At 50.5% G+C, this 26,004-nt stretch overlaps 1 protein-coding gene across 2 annotated transcripts in view; it reads right to left on the bottom strand.

Annotated features, from left to right (window-relative positions):
* LRP4 (LDL receptor related protein 4) overlaps positions 1 to 21,930 on the bottom strand; it is a 52,196-nt gene extending 30,266 nt beyond the window's left edge. For both annotated transcript variants that reach the window (XR_014294744.1, XM_082628611.1), the window contains exons 1-14: positions 21,692 to 21,930; positions 8,725 to 8,871; positions 7,457 to 7,573; positions 6,882 to 6,995; positions 6,409 to 6,525; positions 5,945 to 6,073; positions 5,589 to 5,708; positions 5,061 to 5,186; positions 4,320 to 4,445; positions 3,995 to 4,129; positions 3,517 to 3,642; positions 2,968 to 3,198; positions 1,963 to 2,119; positions 116 to 333 (exon numbers count right to left, since the gene is read on the bottom strand). Coding sequence is in view for 1 of the 2 variants with exons in the window: in XM_082628611.1 (XP_082484737.1) it covers positions 116 to 333; positions 1,963 to 2,119; positions 2,968 to 3,198; positions 3,517 to 3,642; positions 3,995 to 4,129; positions 4,320 to 4,445; positions 5,061 to 5,186; positions 5,589 to 5,708; positions 5,945 to 6,073; positions 6,409 to 6,525; positions 6,882 to 6,995; positions 7,457 to 7,573; positions 8,725 to 8,871; positions 21,692 to 21,743 (1,915 nt within the window). In the remaining variant the exon portion in view is untranslated. The remainder of the gene's footprint in view (positions 1 to 115; positions 334 to 1,962; positions 2,120 to 2,967; positions 3,199 to 3,516; positions 3,643 to 3,994; positions 4,130 to 4,319; positions 4,446 to 5,060; positions 5,187 to 5,588; positions 5,709 to 5,944; positions 6,074 to 6,408; positions 6,526 to 6,881; positions 6,996 to 7,456; positions 7,574 to 8,724; positions 8,872 to 21,691) is intronic.
* Positions 21,931 to 26,004: the final 4,074 nt, after the last annotated feature.

The raw sequence follows: 26,004 nt of genomic DNA, 5'->3' as shown, positions 1-26,004 counted from the left end.
GGACCCTGGGCCCAGGCCCAGCAACTGCACAAATCTCACCCTCTGCCAAAGCTCCTGGGGGCTGGGACGGTGGAGGTAGGACGAGAGATAAAGGAGAGTGAAGGGAGGGCCTCACCCTGGCTAATGACAGCCTTGCGGTGACTCCCGTCCAGATTGGCCCTCTCGATGACGTGGTGCTTAGCATCCACCCAGTACATACGACGCCCGGCATAATCAATGGTGAGGCCGTTGGGCCAGAAGAGATGGGTATCGGCGATGATGCGGCGTCCAGAGCCATCCATGCTGGAGGCCTCGATGCGGGGGGTGTTGCCCCAGTCTGTCCAGTAAATGGTACTGGGAATAGAAAAAAGGACATTGCGAGGAAGGCAGTAGAGGGTGGGTAAGTACCCAGGATAGTAATCAGGGAGGGGGCTTTTATTGATTCAAACCAGGTGACTCCAACTGTTAGGAGATACATTGTTTGGTCTGCAGAGCATTTTTTCAATATTTGAACTTAAATGTCTCTAGACAGGGCACATATTCATTTAACAAAAAAATTTTTGGAGTACTTGCTACGACCAGGGCATATCTATCTTGGGTATTGGGAGTGCAGCAGTGAACGAAACAGACAAAAACCCTGACCTTGTAGAACTGACAATATACTAGTGTGATACGACTTAGGACAAGCACTTTCTTCTGTCACAATGTCTACCACCGTCTTTTGTAATTTCACACACGCACGCGTGCACACACACACACTCTGTGTTTCTAAAACAGCTGACCTGCAACTGTAGGATCTTAGAGGACACCCCCCTTGATTGACTGCACTTAAATTTTTCTTTTTAATATTTATTCATTTGGCTGCGTAGGGTCTTCATTGCGGCGCATGGGAGCCTTCGTTGTGGCGCTTGTTTGGGCGCACGGGCTTCTCCCTACTTGTGGTGTGCAGGTTTTCTCTTCTCTAGTGGTGGCGCACAGGCTCCAGGGCACATGGGCTCCAGAGCGCGTGGGCTCTGTAGTTTGTGGCACGTGGGCTCTCTAGTTGAGGCACACAAGCTCAGTAGCTGTGGCGCGTGGGCTTGGCTGCCCCGCAGCATGTGGGATCTTAGTTCCCTGACCAGGGATCGAACCTGCACCCCCTGCATTGGAAGGAGGATTCTTTACCTCTGGACCACCAGGGAAGTCCCTGCATTTAATTTTTAAAAGCCAGAGGCTAAGAACTTCCACTTCAGGAGACTTTTCTTCTAATAATAAAATTATTAATTTTTATTTTATTTTATTTTTAAAGTAATGCCAGCTTCTTGCCATTCAACTTTGCCAGGTTTTTCTTTTTATTTTATTCTGATTTATTTATTTATTTATTGGTTGTGCCGGGTCTTAGCTGTGGCTCGCCGGCTCCTTTAGTTGCAGCACGTGCGCTTTTTTTTTAGTTGTAGCCGGTGGGCTCCTTAGTTGTGGCAGGCAAACTCTTAGTTGCGGCATGCATGTGGGATCTAGTTCCCTGACCAGGGATGGAACCTGTGTCCCCTGCATTGGCAGGCAGATTCTCAACCACTGTGCCACCAGGGAAGCCCCCTATTAATTTTTATTAATTAGCTCAACCCTATGAACTAATAACAAAAATACCAAACATCTGCCACTTATATAATGTGTGTTATGCCATTTAAAATGCATCATCTCATTCAATCTTTAATCTTCACGCAGCTTTAAGGTAGGTATATTTCTGATCACCAGTTTAGAAATGAGTAAAATGGAGGCATAGAGAGATTAATTAGCCCAAGGCCACACAGCCAATTACTGAACAGCTGTAAATCCGGGTGTGTCTGAGGGCAGAGCCAAGGCTATTAACATCACCCTGTGAGGATGCCCGCCCCCCACCCCACCCCCTACCAATAAAGTCTGGCCCAGGTGGCGGCGGGGTGGGGGGAACTGTCCCTGGAGGTTGCATGAGGAACCTGGGAGCTTGAGCCACAGCTCACTCACCCCTCCATGGGGTGCAAGGCAATGGCCCTGGGCTTCTCAAGGTTCTGCCATAGTAGCACCTTCCGGTGGGCCCCGTCCAGGTTAGCCACCTCAATCCTTGATGTCCCCGAGTCGGTCCAGTAGAGTTTGTCATGGACCCAATCCACAGCCAGGCCCCCTGGTGGAAAGAGGCCATGGAAAGATGTCAGGGGTTCAGCCCAGGCTCCTCTGTGCCATAGAAACAAGGGCAGCTCTTACACGAAGCCGTTTCTTGGGCCGGGTACTCTTCTAACCATGTTATACATACTAACTCATTTAATCATCACAACAGCTGTATGAGCTAGGTACTCTAATAATCCCCATGAAGGTGAGGATACTGAGGCACAGAGAAGTCAAGTAACTGTTCAAGGTCATGCATTTCCTCCTCGCAGCTGATCACATTCCACTTCACGAATCCTGGCTCCCTGACCCACACCCAGGGTCCCCGACTGCACTGGCCCAGGGGTTCGCAGAGGAACGTCAGAAGTTCCATAAGCATTTGAGTCAAATGTGCTCAATACCAAACTCTAACCCACTTCCCTTGCTTGTAGAATGGCCTGAGATTGCAAAGTGAGCTATTGTTTTTCTAATCTGCAAACATTTGGATATATTTATCTGGGTTGATCAGAATATTCCTAATACTAAGCAATGAAAACAAAAGTCAGAATTTAACTGGATGCAAAGCTGATAGAGAATTGTAACGGTCATCCACAAATCTGATTTCAGATGGTTCCATTCATCAAAACGGTCTCATTACTCTTGCTGATTGAGCTCATGTTTGCTTTACGACCAGCAAATGTTATAAACCTGAATCTATAAAATGAACGTAGACTAATGAATGTTTTCCATATTAGAGTTCCATCCAAGATTTCACTGCGAGAAGAAGATGTTCCGCTGCCTAAGGTTTGTAGCCACTCGCCTGTTCCTCCCTCGATGGCTCTGCACGTGGTGTGGCCCTGCCCCTCCCCATGGGGCCTCGTTCCCTACCTGGGCTCTCTAGCCCTGTAGACACAACCTCTTCCACATTGCTGCCATTGAGGTTGGCGCGGAGGATCCGGTCCAGGGTGACATCGGACCAGAAGACAAGCTCCCGCCGGTGGTGGAAGTCGAGGGCGATGGCGTTTTCCAGGTTGTTGAGCAGCAGTGTGTACTCAGAGCGGTGCGGCAGCACCTGCCGGATGTCGATGCGGTTGGCGAACAGTAGCACAGGCTCCGGCCCTGGGACGTGGCATAGAAATGGGGCCCCCACCAGGCTCCAGAGCTGCCCCTGGCAACATCAGCGTGCACCCCCAGCTCCAGGGGGCCCCTAGCCCGCTAGGGCACGTCCCAAGTTGTTAGCATCAGTGCTAAAAGGGTGGGAGCCTGCAAAGTACACATCCCACCCCAGCGGGGTTTTGTGTGGGGCTCAGGATGCAATTCATAGCTCCATTTTACTGCGATGGAAACAGCTAACTCTCGGCAAATCTCCAAGCACCGGAGCACCTGGCTGCCAGGCTCAGTCCTCTGCCCACCCAGCCAAATGCCAACACCCCTTACCCAGAGCCTTGCAGCTGCGCCGGTCAGGCCGGAGCTCGTAGCCTGCTTCACACCAGCACTGGAAAGCCCCCTCGCTGTTGGTGCAGCCCTGGCTACAGTACCCCTCCTCGGCACATTCATTCACATCTGTGAGAACGGGACGTGGTCAGGAGATCTCTGTTCTGCCATCCTCCCACCCCAACTGCCCAGCTGATGAGCTGCTTCCCTGCCCACAGACCCATCTACTTTCCAGGCCTAGTGGGAAGACCATATAACAAGTGGTCAAGGGCTTCAAGTTCACTCCAAGCTGGGCTGGAATCCCAACTCTGGTAACTCACCTCTCCGAGCTTCCGTTCCCCCCCCCCCTTTGAAATGGGAGGGATAACAATCCCTACCTCCCAGGGCTATTGTGGTCATGATATAAGGTTACACCCATCAAATGCCTGACCCATCGGAAACACAGCTGCCTGGCCCTGCTCCCACCCAGGCCCCAGCTCACCCTGGCACGTGCGTCCGTCCTCGATGAGCCGGTAGCCTGTGTGGCAGGTACACTGCACTGCCCCCCGCACCATCTGGCACTTCTGGGTGCAGCCACCATTGTTCACACTGCAGTTCTCCTCACCCGTCCGGGGCCCTGTGCCAGCCAAGCCAGAGATGGGAGTTGAGCCCAGAATCCTCCCCCAGACAGCCAACTTGGCATTCTACCTGGACCACGAAGAACAGCGCCTGAGGCTGCAAGAGTCGCTGGGGAGGCTTCTCTTTGAAGCGTATGGGTGGGGCTCAGCCACAAACCACAGGTGGGCGCGCCCAGGGGGGACACTCACGGCAGCTCTGCTGTGGGCTTTCGTCGCTGCTGTCCCCACAGTCATTGACCCCATTGCACAGCTTCCTCTGCCCGATGCAGCGCCCATTCCAACACAGGAACTGGTCCGAGGCACAGTGGGGGCTTCCTGGAGAGGGAGGGAGGAAAATGGGGAGGGAGGGAGGGAGACCCAGGTCACATCAGGGCAGGGCTTGGGTCAGCAAAAGGATGGGAGCCTGTCATTTTCTAGGGTGAGCTGGAGACAGATGAGACTCAAGGTGGGAGGGTCGGGGTCCAAGGCAGGAAACAGCTCAGACAGGGCTGGCTGCATGTCTGCATGTGTTTTCTCCCCAGGACACCGCAGTGGGATGGTGAGGGGTGTGGGACAGAATGAGAGAGCACATCCATGTGTCCGGCACCGGTGTGGCTAGGGGAGGGGGCATGGGGGCTATCAGCCAGAGAGCATCCTTGCTCACGAGGCCAGGGCACCAGGCACCGGCCATGTGTGAGTTAGGATGTGAGAGGCCATTGAAACTCCCAGCCCTGATACTGTGTTCCAGGCCATGAGGCTGAAGGTCAACAGATGCACCTGGATTTGACACTGGTAACTGAGAAGAGGAGGAAAACTCCAGGCCATGGGCAAGGTCTGACTGAAGCATCACCTTGGCCCAACTGGAAAGGCAGCAGTAACACGCTCTTCCCACCCCGATCCTCCAACCCACCTATGGGTTAACGGGCCTGGGGTACCCCTGGGAGACTCTACCTGTGTTCTCACAGTTCTCTTCATCGCTGTTGTCCGCACAGTCGTCCTCCCCATCACAACGCCAGGACAGACGGACACAGCGGCCTGACCGACAGCGGAACTGTTCCGCCGTACATATCGAGGTGGCTGGGCAAAGCAAAGGTCTAATGAAAGCCGGGCCCCACTTCAGCCCAAAGCACCACCCTGACACCCCAAAATGCGCTTTATGCCAGCACCCAGGCCACTCTTCTTGACACCAGTGTCACAGCTGGTCTATAAGGCATCTCTGTGGGAATTGGAAAAAGGTGCCTTTTCCTCAAGACACTTTGCTGCCATCTGCTGGAAAACCGCCATGATGACTATATAAATCTATAGAATTATGGAAGATATGTCTACTGTGGGACTGGCATCCTTTGCACCTAGCACCTCCGGGCCATGCCCAACCTACACGACTGTACATGGTGGTCCTGTACTAACTGTCTTCAAGCTTTACCGGTGGTGGCCTCTCTCTACTTCCAGCCCAGGCCTTTGGCACCGCCCCCCACTCACTGCAGTTGCGCTCATCAGATTGGTCATCACAGTCCGCGTCGCCATCACAGCGCCAGCCTGCGTTTATGCACAGGCCACTGTCACACATGAACTCCCCAGAGCGGCAAGGCTGGTGGGAGGCTGCGGAAACACGATAGGCTTCTGTCTCTAGCTAGTCCCTGCACCCAGTGTCCCATGGCAGACCAGAAAGCCACAGCCCCAGCACCCAGGCCCTTCTATCTTTGCTCAGTAGGGACCAGGGAATCCAAAAGCTTGTCCCCTGAGCTCCTGACCCAGGTGGCACCTGTGCCTTGCCACCCCAGGAGTTCCTCCCAGCCTGGCCTCCCCTCCCCCACCCAGCTGGCCAGAGCACTCACAGCAGTCAGACTCGTCCGACCAGTCTCCGCAGTCATCATCGCCATCGCAGTGGTAGATATCGAGGATGCAGCGGCCGTAGGCACACTGGAACTCCTCCAGGTTGCAGGGGGGCACTGGCACTGCCGAGGCTGGAAGGAGGGCAGGGGCGGGGAGGGGAATACGCTCAGTCCTGGACAGAGGAGAGGGGCCCCGACTTCTCAAAGCAGCAAGATGCTGAGACAAAGGAACCAGGTTTCATTGGGGATGGCTCTTACAGACTCCCATATTCTGGTGGACCGAAGGGAGACCTCCCTTCCCACCTGGGGAACCTGTTCCCTCCCTGGCTCAACCTAGGAGGAGCCGCTGCTTAAGAACCCACCCTCCTTGCCCACTGTCCACGCACTCCTCAGCCTGGCCCTCAGCCCACGGGATGGAGCTCTCTGCCCCATGCCAGCCCAAGAGCCTGAGTTCTGGGGCCACTCACGACAGTTCTCCTCGTCAGAGCCATCTTTGCAGTCAGTGTCCCCATCGCAGTACCAGTGCTCAGCGATACAGCTTCCGTCACTGCAGCGGAATTCCTTGTCGGAGCACTTGCGCATGTCTGGGGGGACGCAATGGGACGACAATCCTGCAGGAGCCCCACCGGCAACCCTCCTGCAATCCTCCCTGACTCCCATCCTCACTGCCCCTGGGAGTCTGACCCAGGCCCTGCAAGACACCACAGGTTTGGTGCAGACTCCCGAGGGGAAAGCCGAAGCCCTGGAGAGATTGGGCCTCAGGCTCCTGTACTGTGGTTCCTGGGGCATCTGGCCGCTCTGCCCCTCCTGCTCTCCTCCAGTTGCTCCGGGCACCTGGGCAGTTCAAGGTTCGGGCAGTGCTAGAGCCCCTGCTGCTCTTTCCCCCCATGGCCATGCCATCCACCGGCCACCCCGCCTGCCTCCCCAGAGCACCGCTCACCACACTGCTCATCGCTGTTGTCACCACAGTCGTTGTCACCATCGCAGTGCCACAGGCTCCGGATGCAGTAGCCGTTCTGGCAGGGGAACTCATCTTCCTCACACTCCCGTGGGGCTGTGGGCACAGAGCAGTCAGGCTGCTACAGGCAGTGGGGCCAGCGCCCGGGAGCCCAGCAGAAAGCCTTGCAGAGCAGAGCAGCCAAGCAGCTCTGATGCTTCCCAAGGGAGCCTAGGAGGAGGCTGTCTCCGGGGGCTTATCTGACCAGGAGAAGAGGTGGAGGGACAAGAGCCAAAGACCACGGGCTGAGGCATCATTTTCTTTTTCTTTCTTTTCTTTTTTTTAAGTCTTTATTGAATTTGTTGCAATACTGCTTCTGTTTTATGTTTTGGTTTTTTTGGCCGCGAGGCATGTGGGATCTTAGCTCCCCGACCAGGGATTGAACCTGTACCCCCTGCATTGGAAGGCCAGGTATCTACCTCTGGACTGCCAGGGAAGCCCCTGTGGCATCATTCTCTGATTGAAAATTGTTTCCCAGCAGAGCTTGATGGAACCTGCCCAGCCCCGCCAGCACTCACGACAGTCCTGCTCGTCCGAGTCGTCCTCACAGTCGTTGTCCCCATCACACACCCAGGAGCGGCGGATGCACTTGCCATTGTCACAGTGAAAGTCAAGAGGGGAGCAGGTGGGTAGCACTGAGTCCGGGCAAAAAGAAGGGAAACGAGTGTCAGTCTGGTGCACTTACTCAGGCAGGCTCAACCCGGCCAGAAATCCTTTGCTAACTCCCTGTCGGAATTACAGTCCTTCCTCACAGACTCCTACGCCTGCCCCAGCTGATGGAGAACCAAGCAGAAACAGCAGTTAAGAAGCCAGAGTTTTCTCAGGGAGTGGTGGTCAGGGATTCAGAAGGCAGAAGAGCCCAAGGAGCTCAAAACCACTAGGAAAGCAGTTAAGGAAAACATGAAAAGACAACAAAAGTATTTTTCCCCATTTCCTCTTATTAAATGATGATTGACACACCTGGGCTCAATTTCAAGTCCGAGAACTTATCACACAAGCCAGTTACCCTCTCTGAGCTACAGGTTCTTTGCCTGTACAATGGGGACAATTATAATTGACTCAGTGAGGTCTTTTGAGACCTCCAAAGTGCTACATGAAAGTGAGCCATTTACCATCATCACAATTAGCTAAACTGGTTAGGGTTAATGAGGTCGAGGCTGTAGCTTCACTCTTACGAGACTAATTAGCCTCCCTCAGATATAGGTGCTGCAGGGTGGAGACTGCACCCCTGAATCCAGACAAGTAACTGGCTCCGGAGTAATATTGCTACATATCCAAGAAAGGATAGCCTAGCCTGTTGTGCATGTTACTACACTAGGGGAAAGGGGAGATTTAATGAGAATATGTGATTTCTTACAAAGTTTATGTTATTTGAAAAGGTGTGATTACACAGAATACCAACATAAGAAACACAGAAATACTCGGCATCCACGTATAGTATGCACATTTTAAAATGCACAAATATGCAATACAGATACACATATTCACATAAATACAGAGAGATCTATTTAATTAAAGAGACCACCTGTAATTTCAAATGTTTTCTCCTGTACTTGTTTCAAAGTTTGTTTTATTGGCCATACGTGCATGGCGATATGGGAAATACGGGAGGGCTGAAGCCATATATATTGTGAAGAAACCACCCATCTGTTAATATCTGTCACCCTCGAGAGAGTCCAGCTCTGAGTCTGGCACAGCTGATTGATGCACAGAACACACCATCACACCTGTCCTTGCTCCCTCACACCTTCTACCACCGCCCAGCGTCCCGTGGGGAGGCTCTTACTACATCCGTCCTCATCGCTGTGGTCCCCGCAGTCGTTGTCTCCATCACATTGCCACTGGGCGGGGATGCAGGTACACTCGCCGAGGGCACTCACTGCACACGTGAAGTGGCTCCGACCACAAGCACACTCGGGGCTGCTGGCTAGGCCTGGGCAGAGGGAAGAGGAACCAGTGAAGGCTCAGCTCCCACCCAACCAAAGCCCATTCCAGGGGGGCAAGGTAGAGGAGCCAAGTCTAGGAGCACCGTCGCCCAGGAGGCCACAGTGATGCTGCAGGGAGGTGTGGACCATGTAATCGTGCCTTCCCCCTCCTCCAAGGCACAAATGGTCAAGAAGATACCCTCTGACTCTGGGCTCACAAACAGTCCAGTATCCCTTCTATGACAGGGTTTTTTTTGCACACACCCCCAAAGGCCCAGGGACAAATGATGCCACCTAGAGGGCTGGTGGTCTTGAGGAAGGGGAGCCGGGGGCAGCATAGGTGATGCAGAAAGGTTTCCATATCCTTCCCTCCAAAACTAGGTGGAGTTATGGATGCTTTTGCCTCTATCCAGGACCAGGACATTGGCCAGGGAGAACAAGAAATAAGAGTGGAATTAAAATGCTGGAGCCCCTTTAGGGATAAGAAATCACACGAGGGAGCAGGGAGCAACAGGCGCTGCTGTGAGTCCCCAAGTCAGAACTCGCTTTAAGGAGGGTGACCAGGAGAAGCGGGACCAGGAAACCAGGCTGCCTCAGGGCAGAGCGACTGGGACCAGTCAGGGCCTTCCGGTCTGCGGGACTGGCCACAGCCTGGAGGAAGGATGGCAGGAACAGCCCCTCCCACAGCCTCCGCAGCACGCAGCTGGGCTTCCCTATTGAGCATCCAGCTATCTGCCTGGCCAAGTCCCATGACCGGCTGCTGTGCCCCCTCCCCAGCGTGCCCAGCAGGATGCCCTGGGATGGCGTGTGAATGGCTCGGTGCCCCCGCTCCAGCCTCAGCTGGAACAAAGGGTTCTGCCAGGGTCACTCTCCCCGCTCCCAGCATTCATCTAACCCGCTGGGCTGCTGCAGCTGAGAAAGAAGGGGGTCACCTCTCCCTTGCTCATCTCCTCCGCTTGCTTTCTTCTCCCTTTCCTCCCCTCAGCTGGGCCCTGCCCTCAGGCTGGGCTGGAACAGGGAAGGAGGCAGCTCCCGAATTGCCACCCCGCTTCCTTTCTTATTTACAGGGCCCAGCTTCTCTCTCGGCTCATCTCCTTGACTACATCCTCACCTTGCATTATATGACTCACGCCAGCTTAGGGTTTAGGGCCCAGAATGAAAGGGTGGACTGTTATTCCCACCAAAAGCAAAGGGGGAGCCCTAGACCCCTCCCTCACCACTTCAACCCCAAGGATAAGTGTAAGCATAAAGCAAGGGTCCCTAACCTGCAAATGGATGGGAGGGATGGCCAACCTTTGGGATCTGTGAACCCCTGAAACTACAGGCAAAGTGTACATTTCTGGAGTGAAGGACCACAGCTTTCACCCCATCTTCAGCTGAGGCCTTGCCCTCCCCCTCCACATGCTAAGGGAATCAGCTGCCCTAGAAAAGATGCAGGATTTCCTGCAGAAGCCACGGGAATCCATCTGAAAGGAGCAGCGTCTCTATACCTCATAGGAAGGCCCTACTCCAAGCCCAGCACTCCCGTCTCTCCAGATCTCTCTGCAAGTACAGGACAGGGGATTCTTCCCAGGGAAGCACTGAAGACCCAGCCCCATCCTCTTGGGCCTGTTCTGAGAGCACTGAGAAGGGATGAGGGCTTTTCCCACTCAGACCCTGGGCACCAGAGCCTGAGGAACTTTTGTAAGTTTGACCAGCTCATCACAGCTATGGGCACTGCTTTAGGGAACTCTGGCTGGGATGAAAGAGCAATGACTAAGTATTCCAGAGGACTCCATGCCATGGGGCTCACCACCAACATGCTGACCTCTTTCTCGGGGAAGAATGGTGAAGAGGAAGAATAAGGCTAAGAATAAAGCTAAAAGTCATCCCAATGAGGGATGATTTTTCTCCTTCATTGAAGACTGGCCTCAGTTGAAGATTGGGGGGCATTTGGCAATGCATGATGACATTTTTGGTTGTGATTGGTGGTCCTGGCAGCATCTGGAGGATAAAAGCCACAGATGCTGCTAAATATCCTACAATGTACAGGACAGGAGCCCACAACAAAGAAGTTATCCAGCCTAAAATGTCAATGGAGGTTGAGAAATGCTGCTAGCCACGCACAGCAGGGAGCGGGGTCTCACCAATGAGGAGATCAGGGTAAGGGGGTGACAAGAATGGAGAGGAAGAGGGGGCACTGCGGGGAGAGGAGGAGGAAGCACTGGACCTGGAGCGGACCGAGCTGGGTCCCACTGACCAGCTGTGCCCCCTTGTACGAATCCCGTAGCCCCTTAGCCTGTTTCCTTGTGTGTAAAAAAAGCCACAAGGGTTGGACATGAAGATAAACGTGAAAGAGGCTAACCTCCTGCCTGGGAACACCAAGGATGCTCCATAAATGCATGCTGGGGGTGTGCGGGCATGAGGGTTTGGGGGCTAGCTTTTTCTGAAAGGCCTTGATTTTAAGAACCTGAGTACCAGGATCAGGAGATCAAGGACAGCAGCATTTTAGGCTGCATGCAAGTCAACAGGAATCCAGAAGGTAAAAGAAGAGCCTTCAGGGTTTTTTTTAGCCTCCCCCTGGCCCCCTTTTGGCTGAGTGATAGCAGAAGTCCTGAGCTTCCCCTGCAGATTTCAGGAACAAAGCATTCCATCCAGTGGGCATCAAGTTAGTTGCTGAAGAGTCATGACTTCCTGCATGTCAGAGCAACATCTGAAGGTCAGGCAGCCGGCGACAGGCAAACTCTTGGCTTGGGTGTTCATACAGTAAACAGACACATTATACTCCAAACTCCAGCTCTTCTGGACAACTGCTGCCCCTCTGGGATCCTGGGAGGTGGAATTCTGCCTTTTCACTCAAGTCCTGGCTGTGATCATAAAGGACAGCTTTTAACCCTTTTTAACTAAAAGAATGGTGAGTGAAGAAAGGATACAAATGACTGCGGGTGGCAAAACGCCGTCTTCATTTTAAGAAGTGTTCAGTTAGAACACTCAGCTGTGCTTCTGGCCTTGAAAGCTATTTGCCGGCCACACTGCAAGCATCCGTGGCCTCAAAGGGCATGGAACCTTCAACCTAATGCAATTCAACATGGAAAAGACCTCCTCCCAAAGTATTCACTATCCCTGATCATCAAGTTATCCAGCTTTTAGGATACATGGTAATGTGCTCACAGGGCCTTCCTGGGAGGTTAACCAAAATCTCAGCCATCTGACCACTTTCTCACTGCTTTCTTCGGAAGGAAAGCAGGGAAACGCCCATCTGCTTACACTACCAGACACAGTGTAATATGTGAGAGAACACAGATTCTTGAGTCAGAGAGGCTGGAGTTCAAGTCCTGGTTCTACACTAACTCTACAACTTTGAGCAAGTTAGTTAATGCCTCTGAGCCTCAGTTTCCTCATCCATAAAATGGGAATAACAACAGTTCTACCGCAAAGGGTTTTGTAAAGATTAAATTAAATAATCCATGTAGACTGCTTAGTGCAGGGCTGGCACACAGCAAAAGCTTCATAAAAACACAGCCATCATTTACTGAGTACTTACCATGTGCCCTCCAAATACTTTTCTAAGTGCTTTTCTTATGCCACATCATTGAATGCTCTCAACAACCCTGGGAAGTGGCACTGTTATTATTATCACCACCTTACAGTTGAGGACACTGAGACACAGGGAGGGGAAGTCTGTTGACAGGTCACACAGATACTAAGGGTTGGAGCCAGCCTTCACACACAGGCAGGTCAATTCCAGATCCTCTGCTCTTAATCTCTTCATGAATACTGCCTCCTAATAAGTGGTATTGCTATTATGAGAATTTCCAATACCCTGAGATCAAAAAAGGGGATTTATAACACTGGGATTTTGGGGTCCTTCTTTCTGCATTCTGGATTGGCAAATGTGCAGTGGGTTTATGGATCTCAAGCAGTGACCTCTCCTTCTGGCTACTGCTGAGGCTAAAGACCAATTTCCCTTGCCCTAAGGTAAAGCAGTGAAGCAAGGAGAGTATGGAACCCTAGCCCTTTGAAAGAGTGCCTCGGTACTGTGTTGGTCCAGAAAAGGGCAGGGCTTTAGACAACAAATGATTATGTTTTGCAGTTTTCCTTGACAGTTTGCAAGCTACTTCTGCATACACACTTGTGTTCTCATTTAATCATTGCAGTACTACCCATTTAATTGGTAAGATCACCTACTTTGGCCCAGGTCATGGGGTGAGTAGGAGAGCCAGGATGGCAGCCCCATTCAGACCCTTAGACCAATATTCTTCTCTCAATATGATCTCAGAATCTGGACTTTCAATAAAGCTTCCCACTGATGCACACTCAAGTTCGAGAGGCACTGCTGGGAATTCCCTGGCTGTCCAATGGTTAGGACTCTGTGCTCTCACTGCCGAGGGCCCGGATTTGATCCCTGGTCGGGGAACCAAAATCCCGCAAGTCACGAGGCACAGGCAAAAAAAAAAAAAGAGGCACTGCTCCCGATCACCACCCCACAGAAAGCTCAGCTCAAAGTGGACCACACCTGTCACTTGGAGGCCCAAGGTGTACAGTGACTATACACAGCTACAGAGCAGCTTTTTCAAGTTGAACCAGAAATGAGAAGGCTTAAGGGTTGTTCTGTGAGTGTTGGGATATGACAGCTACCCCAATGTGGAAGGGATTACAATGGGAAAGGGAGGAATCATCACTCATATAAGTGAAGGATGTTTTTTTTTCATAACACACCAAAGCTCTCTTCTCTTCTCCTAACAACTGGCAGCAACGGTGAAGATATAAACCTTATTTAATGAGGATAAGTTATTTGGAATGACTTTGAACTACATCCAGGCCAATCAAGGGACCAATCCACTGATTTCAGCTCCTTGGGCAGCTTACTCAGTAAGTGTCTCTCACTGAAAGGGAAGCCCATGCAGCGAGACAAGACTGACATAACTGAAAGGGGTTGCAGCCAAAAGCCACATGGAAATGGATCTAGTCTCACCCAAGAGACACCTGCAGTCTGGAGAGACTCGGGTAGCTATACAGCCACTGTTTGAGAGGACAGAGCTTGCACAGAAAACATTGGAACCAATACCAAACAAGGTAAGTGGCTGGCAGGAGAAGGAGGCCATGACATGAACCCCTTCCTGATGCTGCCCCATCTGGACCCACAAAGCCCCAGCTGAATTGAAAGCCCCTGCTGTGTGCCCCCCAGAGGCCCTTGGTGTCTCCTCTTACGGTAGCATTTAGCTCACTGTGGGACCATTGTTCACTTACTAGACCAGAAGCCTCCTGATGGTTGGAACTGTATGATATAGAGCTTTGTATTTGTATTCAGTGCACAGTTCAGTGATTGGTATGTAGTGATGATCAATATAAGTTTGTAAAATGAATGAATGACACATTCCATTAGAATCTTGTGACAGTTGGGAGTCATAGGAAAAGAGAAGCCCAGAATATGAGAAATAAAAGTGGTTATTTCCTACCTACCCTATACTCAAGAAAACAGGAATCTTCTTCTTTTTTTTTTTTTTTTTTTTTTGCGGTACGCGGGCCTCTCACTGCTGTGGCCTCTCCCGTTGCGGAGGCTCCGGACGTGCAGGCTCAGCGGCCATGGCTCACGGGCCCAGCTGCTCTGCGGCATGTGGGATCTTCCCGGACCGGGGCACGAACCCGTGTCCCCTGCATCGGCAGGCGGACTCTCAACCACTGCGCCACAAGGGAAGCCCCAGGAATCTTCTTTTTAAGGTGGCTTCCTAGTTCTATCCAGCTTAAGTTCACTCCTTTCTCCAACAAGAGTTCCTTTCACTGGCTGTATTATCAAGCTGTGATACTGACATGCCGTGACTCTCCTTATTTCTGTCCCTAGATCTCTAGAGGCCAGCCTTACCTGGTTTGAAAATCTATCTGATAAAGTCTTCTCCTAGTGGGCCCTCTCAAAAGTGATACCATAAGACACATGATTATCGGTCCTAACAAGGTCAGCCTTCTCTTGCCACTTTTAAACACAGAAAAGAAGTCCTTAATGGTCAGCTTCCAAAGTTATGAGGCAGAAGAGCATAGTGTTAAGAACATGGAAACAAAACTGAGCTAATTCCTGGCCACTGGACCAGGTATAATCTCTTTACACCTTAGTTTTTCATCTGGAAAATTGGGATAATAAGAGCCCCTACCTCCCATGGATGTTATGAGAATTGAATTACTTAATTCATAAAAAGCCCTTAGCATAATGCCTGGCATATACTAAGCTCTTGATAAATGGTAGCACCTACTATTGCTATTATAGAATTTGACTCACCCAGACTGTCTTATCCATCCACCCCATGATTAAGCCCTAATATTTCAGGGCTTGAGACGTCTAAAAATCCAACTGTGCGCCAAGCTGCAGTGCTGTTCCCGTGGGTTAAGTTGGTGGCATGAGTGACCACAGGAAGAGGTGGGAGAGAGTCTTGTGGCAAGAGTCCTGCTTTACTGCCCTTCTCTGGGGGAGCTTGAAGTACATGGTATCCTTTATCCTTACCTAATTTATCATCAACCAATTCCTAGGAGGCAAACATAGAAAAGAGCATTTAGAACCTAAATTACAGAGCAATTTAGAAACGGATTAGTTTCCTTTTTTGTGAATCGAGGGTAATAATAGTACCTGTTTCATAAGGTTGCTGGGAGGTTTAAATGAAATAATACATATAAAGTAGCTATTATACATAAGCAGCTATTATTTTTGTTGTTGTTATTGTTCCTCTTAACCCCATAATCTTCATCTGTGTCCTCTCTCTCAACCCAGTAATGGAGCTACATCGCCATACAGGCTTCTTACCCTGACTAGAAGCTCAGTCAACAGATTTCACAAGCCCAACAGGGATTGAATGTGGCTGTGCTCTCTGAGGGGCTGCTCAAAGTACTGCTTTCCTCTCCCCTTACATCTCAAAACCCAAGGTCCGCAGAGTAACATGTGGCTTCAGGGAGCAGCAAACCATATCTCCCCTTCTGGGAGCTTTTTAAAGCCTCACTCCATCAAGAAGCACCTGAAAGGTAATCCTTTATGCATTGGGATTCCCTGAGAAGATGAAGACTGAAAACACAGAGGAGAGGGCAATCTAAGATGAAATACAGACAGTCCCGACCAAGACATTCTGGTATAGCTTAGATACAAAAGATTCTATTCTAAGAGGTAGTATGGATTAGAGAGTTAACAGCTTAGGCTCTGGGTTCAAATCCTAGGTCAGTTACTCATTAACTGTGTGACAGCAAATGGCCTAAGCCTTAGTTTCCCATCTGTAAGACAGGAATCTAACAGAATCTACCTTATAAGGATATGGTGAGGAGTAAATGTGATAAAACACGCTAACACTTTGAGTGCCAGCAATAAGGCAAAAGATTCACAAATGTTAAATGCCCCAGAAATACATTTGTAATTTTTAGACCACATGTCCCCAGCTTCTTGGGCAAAAATGGTCACCAGAGATCACTCCCAGAGGAGCAAAAATTCTCATTTGGGGGAGGTATGTTTTAAAGTCATTCACTTTTACTGCTTCTCTGAACCTGTGGTTGAAATTTCTCATTTAAACTGCCAGTGAGTGTGGCAGGGGAGTGGAAAAAGGAGGGAACTCCCCTTTCTTATTTGCTAGGCTTATGGATATTAGAACCTGGCATCTGTATTTGGTTTCCAGAAGGCTGTAGTCCCCAACAGAGAAACTATCTCTTGTCCTCATCCATGCCACGGTGACAGTCAGGTTCCCAAGGCTGGAGCCAACGAAGGGAACATTTGGAGCATTCCCCCCACCCCCACCCCTGCCCTGCAGGCCAGGCAGGAAGTGGAGCTGCTGAGCGGGGAGAGATCACTGGAGGTGCTTCCGACCTCAAAGCTTCTTTATTTCACGTGCTAATCAGGTGTTTCTCCCAATACCCTCATCTGTACCTGCCTGGCCCTACACCCAGATGGGACAGGGGGAGGGACCCTCTCCTCCAAAAAGGTGCTGCCTGGAGCCAGGAGCTTCCCGGCCCCAGAAAACCTCCGGTGATAAATTATGCAGCAGCACCTTTGTGCTGCCTCTCAGCCAGATGGGAGGTTTGCTCCCAGTCTTTTGTTTCCGGCTTTGCTCGCAACTCCGATCCTCCCTGGCTCAGCACAGAGGTGAGCGGGGAGCTCCTGTAGGCCATGTCCGGGCTTGCAGCGAGTCCCGAGTCCCGGGCAAGGCTTCTCCCAGCTGGGGCTCAGGCAGGGCCCTTCCCCTTCTCACTCTAACCTGAATGGGCAGGAGAGCAGAGCATTAGGGAAGCTTGCAGGCAATCCACTCAGCTGTGAGCGAGGATGGGAATGCCTACGTGCCATGAAAGAATAAAGTTTGCTCAGAAGGGCGTAAGAGGTGCCCAAGGGCACCAAGGATGTTTGCTTCTTGCTAAATCAAAAATGCAGAACAGAAAATGGAGTCAAACGACAGCCAGGAAAGCTAGAGAATCAGCTCTTTTGAACGGCTGCTCTTGGTTATGGTCAACTTTCCGCAGCCCCCAAAACCATCACATCTCTGGCACCAACTTAAATGGAAGAAACAAAGGGACAACAGGGGTCAAACTTGGGGGTGGAGGAGCTGGGGGCTGGGCAGGGGGGAGGGAGGAGCGAGTCGTGGGCTTGAGACCTGAATCAATTATCCTTGCACGCTGACAGGATTCCTGATTGAAGACAGTAGTCATGAAGGAAGGCAGCTCCACAACGCCCGGCCCCCAAATTGGGGCAATTACTATCTTATGAGCTCTGGGGCCTGACTCCTTTCCCAGGCCAGCGGGAGGGAGAGCTTGGAATTCTAAACTGTTCCAGCTACAAGAGACCTCAGCCAGCACCTCTCACCCCGGGTCACAGCAACCTTAGGGTGAGATGCCTGGCTGCATCCCTGACCACAGGGCTTTTAACAGGGAAGCTCTCAGAGGAAAGCCCCACATCCCAGGCCCTCTCCCAGGAGAACTAAGGCAGAGTGGGCCCCCTAGACTCATGGTATCGCTTAATAGATCTCTTTTTTGAAGTGTGGACAGGAGGGAAATATGCTTAGGTTTCATTAGGTTTTCAAGGGGGAAAAGATAGGGCAAGATCTTTAAAAAAAAGAAAGCAAAAAACCAGCTGAAATGAATGAAGGGCTGAGCCTCCATTTTAGCACATGACACTGTAGTATAACTACAGTTGTCTGGTTCCCGTAGTCCAAAGGCAAGAACCGTCTCTAATCCACTTCTGCAAGCATGCTAACAAACAACTAACATTTACCCAGACCTATGGTAACAGAGTAATTGTCAGATTCTGTGCTGAATGGTTTGAACATACTATTATTTCATTTAATTTTTACAATATCCTCACATGATAATTTATTACTACTCCACCCCCACCCCCCACTTACAGATATGAACCCCAAAGTTCAGGGTGATAAAGTGTTTTGTACAGGGTCACGAAGATGTGGCGAAGCCAAGATTCAAACCCAGGCCTGCCTCTGCTTCTTGATCACAGAGCTATGTATGCAGTGATTAGATTAGCACTTGACAAATATGTGTCTGGGGAATGAATGAACAAATGAATGGGTGCAGAGCCCAGTTTAGGGAATGCTCCTGAGTGTGCTGGGGAGAAGGAATGACACTGTCAGCTCGAAGCTGGAAGGAGAGAGGCAAGTACAGGCATTCATCAGAGCTATTTATAGGGCCAAAGCCTGGCTCTGCCAGCCAACCAGTCGGCATGAAGGCTTTCCTGGGATATTGAATCCCACCAGGCTGAGAAGGGGAAAAGGTCTTCCAATGCTGAAGTTGAGATGGTAATCCAGACACAGTCTGCGGCCAGATGCCCCATGTCCAGGCAACTGTGACAAAACTCATGGCTAAACTGCGTCAAGGAATGTAGAGACTGTGGCTGGAACAGGCTAACAGACCTAGTCGGCCATGGGCATGGAACTGTCTCGAAATTATGAGATGTGTCCAATCACAAAAAAAGACAAGACTACTTTTTAAAGTAGTCTCCAAAATTCTGTTCCTATTTTGGAGGCCCCTAGGATGAATCTTCTCTTCAAAGGAGAAGCAACATAGCCAGTCTCTCCCATTTTCCTTCTTCTTAGGGATCAAGATTAGCAGTCAATCCGTAGAAAGAATGAGAAAGACCTGTAAAATATCCTGTCCTCTGTGATTTCCTGTGTTTCTGCTGGCCCAGAAAATGGACATGCCCAACGTGCTCTGTATCAGACATGGTCATACTCAGTTCCCTTGCACCTGTCATTCTTAATACCATGTGCCAGTCCCAAAGATGTTATCTGATATGCAACAGGCGACAGAAGAGGAAATCCAAAGTCAGTGACAAGCCAAGCATCTTTCACAAGTCCAGTAAGATCAGGGACAAGGTCAACCAAACACCATGACAACACCAGATGGAAAAGAAACCTGTCTCAGCTCCACTCATTTGCACTCATCCTCAGAAATAACCCTCTATCTACCAAAGCTTACCTGGAAGAGATCTCCAAGACAAACAGAGTTTCCACTCTTCAAATGGTGGTGGATTGTCTGAGGCCTCACGTCAACCCTCAATAGGAAGATACCCAGGGCTATTACCAGCAATCAAGTTCCCTTCCAATATCTTTAAGGTTGGAGTATTATATAGGCTCCGGCCAATCCCACAGGCTCTAGGAAAAGCCCCAAGTACTAGCAGCATCCAAATAAGCACCTTATATCTTACTGTCTTGAATTCATTCCTAGTGGAGGTCACATCTGCCTACCTGATCTACTATGACACACTGTCTTCTCCCTGAGCCCCTGGAACATAGTGCGGGATCCTTGTGGTGATATTTTTGGTTGAGCGACTGCTCAGTCTCACTGGTTGATGAACCATGAATCTGTCCCCTCCAAGCCTCTGAGGATGGCTCAGGATCAGGCCAGGCAAAGTTTAGATCTTGGTGCCACGGAGTGTCCTTATCCACATGCACAGAAAGCCTCCCATGCTTAGAAGTTTCCATTAAATATTTTGTCCTTAAAAAGAACCCAAATAGTTACCCAGAACCCTCCCATCCTTCTTCTGTGAAGCATAAAATATACACAATTTTCTACCCCCGTTCTCAATGCAGATGTAGTGTAGGCAATTTTGACAGCTCTGGAGCGATAAAATCGTCTTGACCAGTCTCAGCCCGGAACCTTCCAGCTCCCCTTTCCCTAGGGCAGAAGGCGACAATCTCCTTTCTGGCTTTGTTGGTATCCGTTTTAGCCCTTTTTTTTTTTTTTTTTTTTTTTTTTTTCCAGTGCCGTGCCATTTCCCTTGATGTTTTTCAAAACTTCCTCCAGGGGGCCGAGAGGAAAGTTCCATCCTCCTCCCTTGCAGCCCGAAGGGGAAAAGCCCCCCAAAAAGCATAGCTGTCCCTTTAAGGGGCCCATGCGGTGGGAAGAGCAGCTACATTCCTACCCCAGTAGGGCCGCTGTCCCGACACGCCAGAGAGGCTGCAAATAACCTTCTAGGAGAGAGCTCGGGAGGGGGAGAGCACAGTGCAAAGAGGGACGTGGGTCGGCCAGGCTACTCCTCCGAGAGGAAGAGTTAGGAGCTCGGTCGGGTTAGAGTGGGCATGGAAAAAGTCATTTAAAACCCACGGGTAGTTTAAATACCAGACAAGAGATCTCTGTTTTGTATTTGGGAGGTAAACACCTTTAAAACAAGTGCTCAGGCATCTCCACGCCCTGCCAGGCAAGTTCCGAAATCTGCATTACTTCCACACGAGCTCCCTTTACGTTAAAGAACTGGCGCAAGGCCGTGGTCTACAGACCCCATTATTCGGAACCCCACCGCCTCATCCCGGCAGCGGGGAGAATGGGAAGATTCGGATCTCCCCCGACTGAACAGCGGTGGGTGAATAGGGTTGGGATTCAAAGATCAAAGTTCTTTGATCTTTGGGCACAAACTAGAGGCAGCTGCTAAATCACGGGGTGCACCCACGGTCCTAGCCGGCTGCGGAGAAACAGATTCCACTGGAGCCCTAATCACACACACCAGTTGCGTACCGGCACCAAACAAGTAATTAATAAGGAGCAGATGAAGCAGCCGTCCTGCTGCCATCCCTCCAGCTTCCCCGAGGGCCACCGCGAGGGCCGGGAGGCTGCCTTCTGAGGTTCGGCGATACCCGCCCAGCTATCCCGGCCAGGGCGGATCTGCGGGAGCCTTCCAGCAGTTTCTTCCCTATGTCCCTCCTCTGCCCCTTTTCCAACCCTGTTTCCCCCTCCCCCCCCTCCGGGAAGGATCCAGGGCAGGAAGCTGATTGGTCACAACCAGGAGAGGGAACCCAAAACGCCACTAAGTGAAGATGCTGCGAGCAGGCAGTGCCCAAGGACCCTCGGCGGGAGCATGGTCCGGAGCCCGATGAACTGTTCCTCGAGTGGAGGAATCCCCAGAGCTCAAGTATTCAGATTCCTCTGGAGCCTCTCCGCAATCCGCCCGAGACCCCCAGCCCCTGAAAAGAGGGCTATTTACAATTTATGGTTTAGCGACCATCCTTCCCCGCCTCCCTTTCTTCGCCCACATTCATTCGCACCAAGGACACAGAGACCCTGTCTGAACCTGAAAAGGGAAGCACCCCAGCTCTCCAAAGAGCAGCGAGGGAAGGCGAGCGAGCGCCTCGGACCTTCCCCCCAGCCTGGCCCAGACCCGAGCCCGGGGAGCTCCTCCACCGCTGCCCCGTCTCGGACTGGAGGAGTTGGGGGAGCTCCCGGTACCCTCCCCGGAACACAATCTCTGGGCTGCTGCTTGGAGTGAGGGCGAGGGGTCCCAGGCCCCAGCCTGCGCCGTCCCGCCCTCGGGAGGTGAGTCCTGCAGCGGCCGGACCCAGGGAAAAACTTTCCCGCTGGGCCGGTCGGCGTAGGCGCGGCGGCGCCGCTTACCGTGCGCGCAGAGCAGGGCGCCAAGCAGCAGCGCGCCCCACGGCCGCCTCATGGTGCCGCCGCCGGCGCTCCCTGCCGGCCGGGGGTCCCGCCGGGTCCTGCGGGACGGCGCGGCGGAGGGTGTCGACGGAGGGTCCCCTAGGTGAAGCGTCCCGGTACACGGTGGCGGGCGCGCCCCGCAAGTCGCCCTCCGGCCGCTGCCGCCTCCAGTGCTGCCGAAGCCGAAGCCGCCCCACCAGTGGATCCGGAGGGGGTGTCCCGGGCCGGGCCGCCCCGCCCCGCCCCCAGCGCCGCAGCCCCCGCCACGGCCACCACGCCTGGTCCCGCCCCCAGCGCCGGCCCGGCCCCTTTCCGCCCTCGGCCCCCGCCCCCCGGTCCCCGGACCCCAGCCGCCGGCGCCTGCAGCGCTGGCCCAGCTCCTCTTCAAGCCGCCCCCACGTTCCTAGCCCTCAAGAGAGCCCCCCTTCACTGTCCCCAGTACTACTGCTTTAAAGTCCTTAACTTAGAAAAGGTTTAATCCTAGCAGCAACTCTCGGATCCCGCTCACTCTAGTTCTGTGCCAGAGAGGTGCACCCAGGCTGACCGAAGTCGCCTGGACGTGACCCCGGCCCCCCTACCGGCCCCAAGTCCAGACTTTATTGATGTCTCAGAATACACAAGGCTTGCTAATGCATAATCCTCTCGGTCTTTATGGACATCAAACAAGGGGCATCAGGGGGCCTGGAGTGCTGTGTCTTAACTAACGTTCTCACTGTCAAAATTCCTTTCCTGAGATTTTCTCCACCCCTCCCCCCGACCCCCGCCTAGGCAGCGTTGTTCTAGAGCTAAATAATTCTGCGACCTCCCCTTTTCGTTTACTCATTTCCTGAGGTGGTTGTCTGGGTCCTGTCGCCCCCGCTCGGACGTCCAGAATTGGCCCAGACGTAGTTCCTCCTGGCTGTCTTCGTAAATCAGCGTAGTTAGCCTCTTCACCTTCTTTGACTTTAAGATCCTGGCAAGAAAGGAAGTGGGTAAGGAAGTAAGCCCTCGCTTGCAGTTGTATTCTCTCAGAGACCTCAGCCTCCTCCCAGCTTCAGTCTCTAGGGCCTTCTAGCAATATTTAACTTTTGGGTTAGTACATAAAGTTATAAATTCCTCTCTTGTCTTAGCTTTGTGGCCTACGCCTCTCCCCAGTGCATATTAATCATATGGATTAATTTTGTTACCACCTGCCATTTTCTAGGTTGAATCTTGTCCTGCTACTTTTGGCCAAGTCCCCAACTTCCTTAGGGTCCTGTATATCGCTTTTCCCTCCAAGCTGGTATGCCAACAGTTTCTGGCTTTGGATCATCTGCAATTTTGTTAAACCACTTTCTTCTCACTAGTAAATAGAGTGAGGAAGCCCCAAATGTGCCATGTTAGCTGAGGGGAGAGTAATTTGTTACAGTGCAAAGAGGATATTGGGAGATTTCTCCAATGGATTGGTTGCCATTTCATCCTCGCTTGTCTGCAATTTTTCAAAGGCTTTCACTTCAAATTACCATCTTTGACCAAAGCTAACATTAACTTTGCAATAGCAAGGGAAAAATGCGTTGTTAACTGCTTCTTAGCCAGTATTTCTCTATTCTGTTTTGCCTAAAATTTTTATGCAGATGAAATGTTGAACTAACGTCACCATGGTAACAAATACCATGAGGCATTTTCTGTGTATGTAGTTCTTTTCGCTGACTGAAGGCGGCAGTCGAGTCAGGTCAGGCTTACTTGATCTTACTGCTAGGAAAAAGTCAACCTTTAAGGCCTATGTCATCTTAGCCTAAAATCCAAGGAGAAAAGGGTGAAAAAGTAGAGGCTGATTCTCAATCCCTCCTCCCCACAACGTTATTGATACAGCTTTCGTCAGTCTCAAGGTTTCAATATATGTTGCTTACGAAGACTTGCTTTTTGACCTGTTGAGGAAGACCTTAGGATTCTGGAGACCATTTTTTTTTCCCACAATGAAAACTAAGGACATGTGGTATAATTAATACATTTGCCCCCAAAAATTCAGAACAGGCAGTCACCATACTTTCAATGTCAGGGGATTAAGAATTTATAAACAGTTTCCGCTCTGTATTCAAAAGACAGGTTCCTTTCCAGAAGGCATGATTTGTGTTGTTTTTCTGGGATTGAGGAGGAACAGGGAAGCTGGCTGTCCCTGTCTGACTCAGGCTCAAGAGACTGAATTTTCTGTGTGCATCCCGAGTCCTCCTCCTCCATGGTTCAACACAGTTCTGGTGCACAGAGCCATCCCTGGCTGCTGTGAGTCACTGGGAATATCAATGGGTAGAAATGAACTTCATGCATAGTCCCTGGCTGGGTCACCCCCTAGGGTGAGTTAAGTCTTGGCTGTCAGAAACTGCTCTTGTGCCAGGAGCGCTAAGCCATATTTATTTTTACCAGGCCTCTCAGACTGTCTTGTTTGGAGTAAGAGATCCTGAAAAGCATGCCAGAATGGGCTGTTTGTCTCCCTTTTATTGTCCCCTGGGACATGCCCCTAGGAAAATTCTAGGGGATTACCAATTCCAGAAGGGTCTCAGAGACATTCGTTTCCTCAGAAACACCACCCCTTTCCTTCATCCTTCTAGGACAGACCAGGGGACTGAATTTCTAAGATCAGAATATTGCCCTGAATTAGACCATCACTAATGGCCTTTTCAAAGGATACCCTGGGGGTGCTACAGAAACAAGATAGAAATGGGCACTATTTTGATCCAGTTGGGTTGGTAGAATCCTCTTACAACCCAGGCATCATTCAACAACCTGAATTCTAAACATAATTCTTCTAAAAGAGTAAAAGGTTTGACATTTCCACACTTTAAAACAGTGGTTCTTAATCAGGAGTGATTTTTGCTGACATGGGGCAATGCCTAGAGACATTTTTGGGAGTAGGTATTACTGGCAAATAATGAGTAGAGGCCATGGATGCTGCTAAACATCCTACAATAAGCAGGACATCCCTCCCCACAACAAATAATTATTCAGCCCAAAATGTTAATAGTGCTGAGGTTGAGAGACCCTGATTAAAAAATTAAAAACATGAGTCTTAAAAAAAGAATTACTCCATCTCTAGGATCACTTTCTTGTGTGAATGGAGGAAGGAGTTCTTAAAGCTACAGAATGGAAAACAAGAGAAACAAGAGAAAGCACAGCTAAAGGAGCTAAAAGAGTCCTATACCTATCTGCCTAGGGATGCCTATTTCCAGTATTAACTCACTTAGTGGGAGTAATATTTATTATGGGTATATTATGTGCCAGACACTGTAGAAGCAGTAGTAAACAGATATATTGGGTCCCTGGAACTTACAGTCTGATGGTTGGGGAGGCTACAAGTATACAGAGGCATTAGAAGAATGATCTCACAAATGAATTTAAAGCTACAAATGATAGGGGCATTCTAGGAAAAGTACAGGGTTCTAGGAAAGGACAGACTTGATTTAGATTTGGGGGTTCAAGGAAGGCCTGTCAGAGGCACTAACACTAGCGTGCTGAGTACGATTCATCAGGCTAAGTGTGGATGGGGTGGGTCTTCTAGGCAGAAGGAACAGTATGTACAAAGGCCCTGAGCCAGGAAAGATTTATAGAAAAATATAATTAACTTTTAGCAATGGTATGCTTTTATCTAGGTTCAGGGGGCTACTACTGGAGACCAGGAAAAAAGAAAAAAAAGAAAGTATAAGGGAATAGTCTGATTTGCATTTTGGTGCTTTCTTTAATTGCAAACCCTCCATACCACCACTTCAAGTACCAACACTTTTCACGTTCCAGCTCAGCAGTACTATTTGAGCCAGGATCTGGGTACCATGGCTGATTCAGTTCCCTGGCATAACTTGGGGCACACCCTGAAAAGTGAGACTTCCTAGATTTTTTTTTTTTTTTAATCTCCTGGAAGCTTGATAGTCACACACCCGGCACGTATAAGTAGAGCTTTTGCAGCAAACGTCTCAGTATGTCTTGCTTATTTCAGTAGCAAAGAAGAGTTTAGAATGGTGGATAAACAAATGGATCAATGAATAAATACTCATTTAGTAACAAACATGACTCAAGCATCTATGTAAATGGTCTGTTTCACACATGCCCCTTTATAATTCATTTTCTACACAGCAGCCACAGTGACTTCCTAAAAAACAAATCAGATCATGTTATTACCAGGTTTAAAACCTTCCAATGGCTTCCTACTGCACTTAGAATAATAGCTGTACTTCTTACATGTCCTTTGAGGTCCTTCATGAGCTGGCCTTCGCCTAATTCTTTGACTACTTTTCCCCTTACTCATTCTACTCTAGCCACACTGGTTT

This window comes from Mesoplodon mirus (assembly GCF_964341445.2).
Source record: "Mesoplodon mirus genome assembly, chromosome: 7".
Taxonomy (NCBI): domain Eukaryota; kingdom Metazoa; phylum Chordata; class Mammalia; order Artiodactyla; family Ziphiidae; genus Mesoplodon; species Mesoplodon mirus.
Note: the sequence above shows the minus strand (reverse complement) of the source record. Positions and strands in the feature narration are given on the sequence as shown.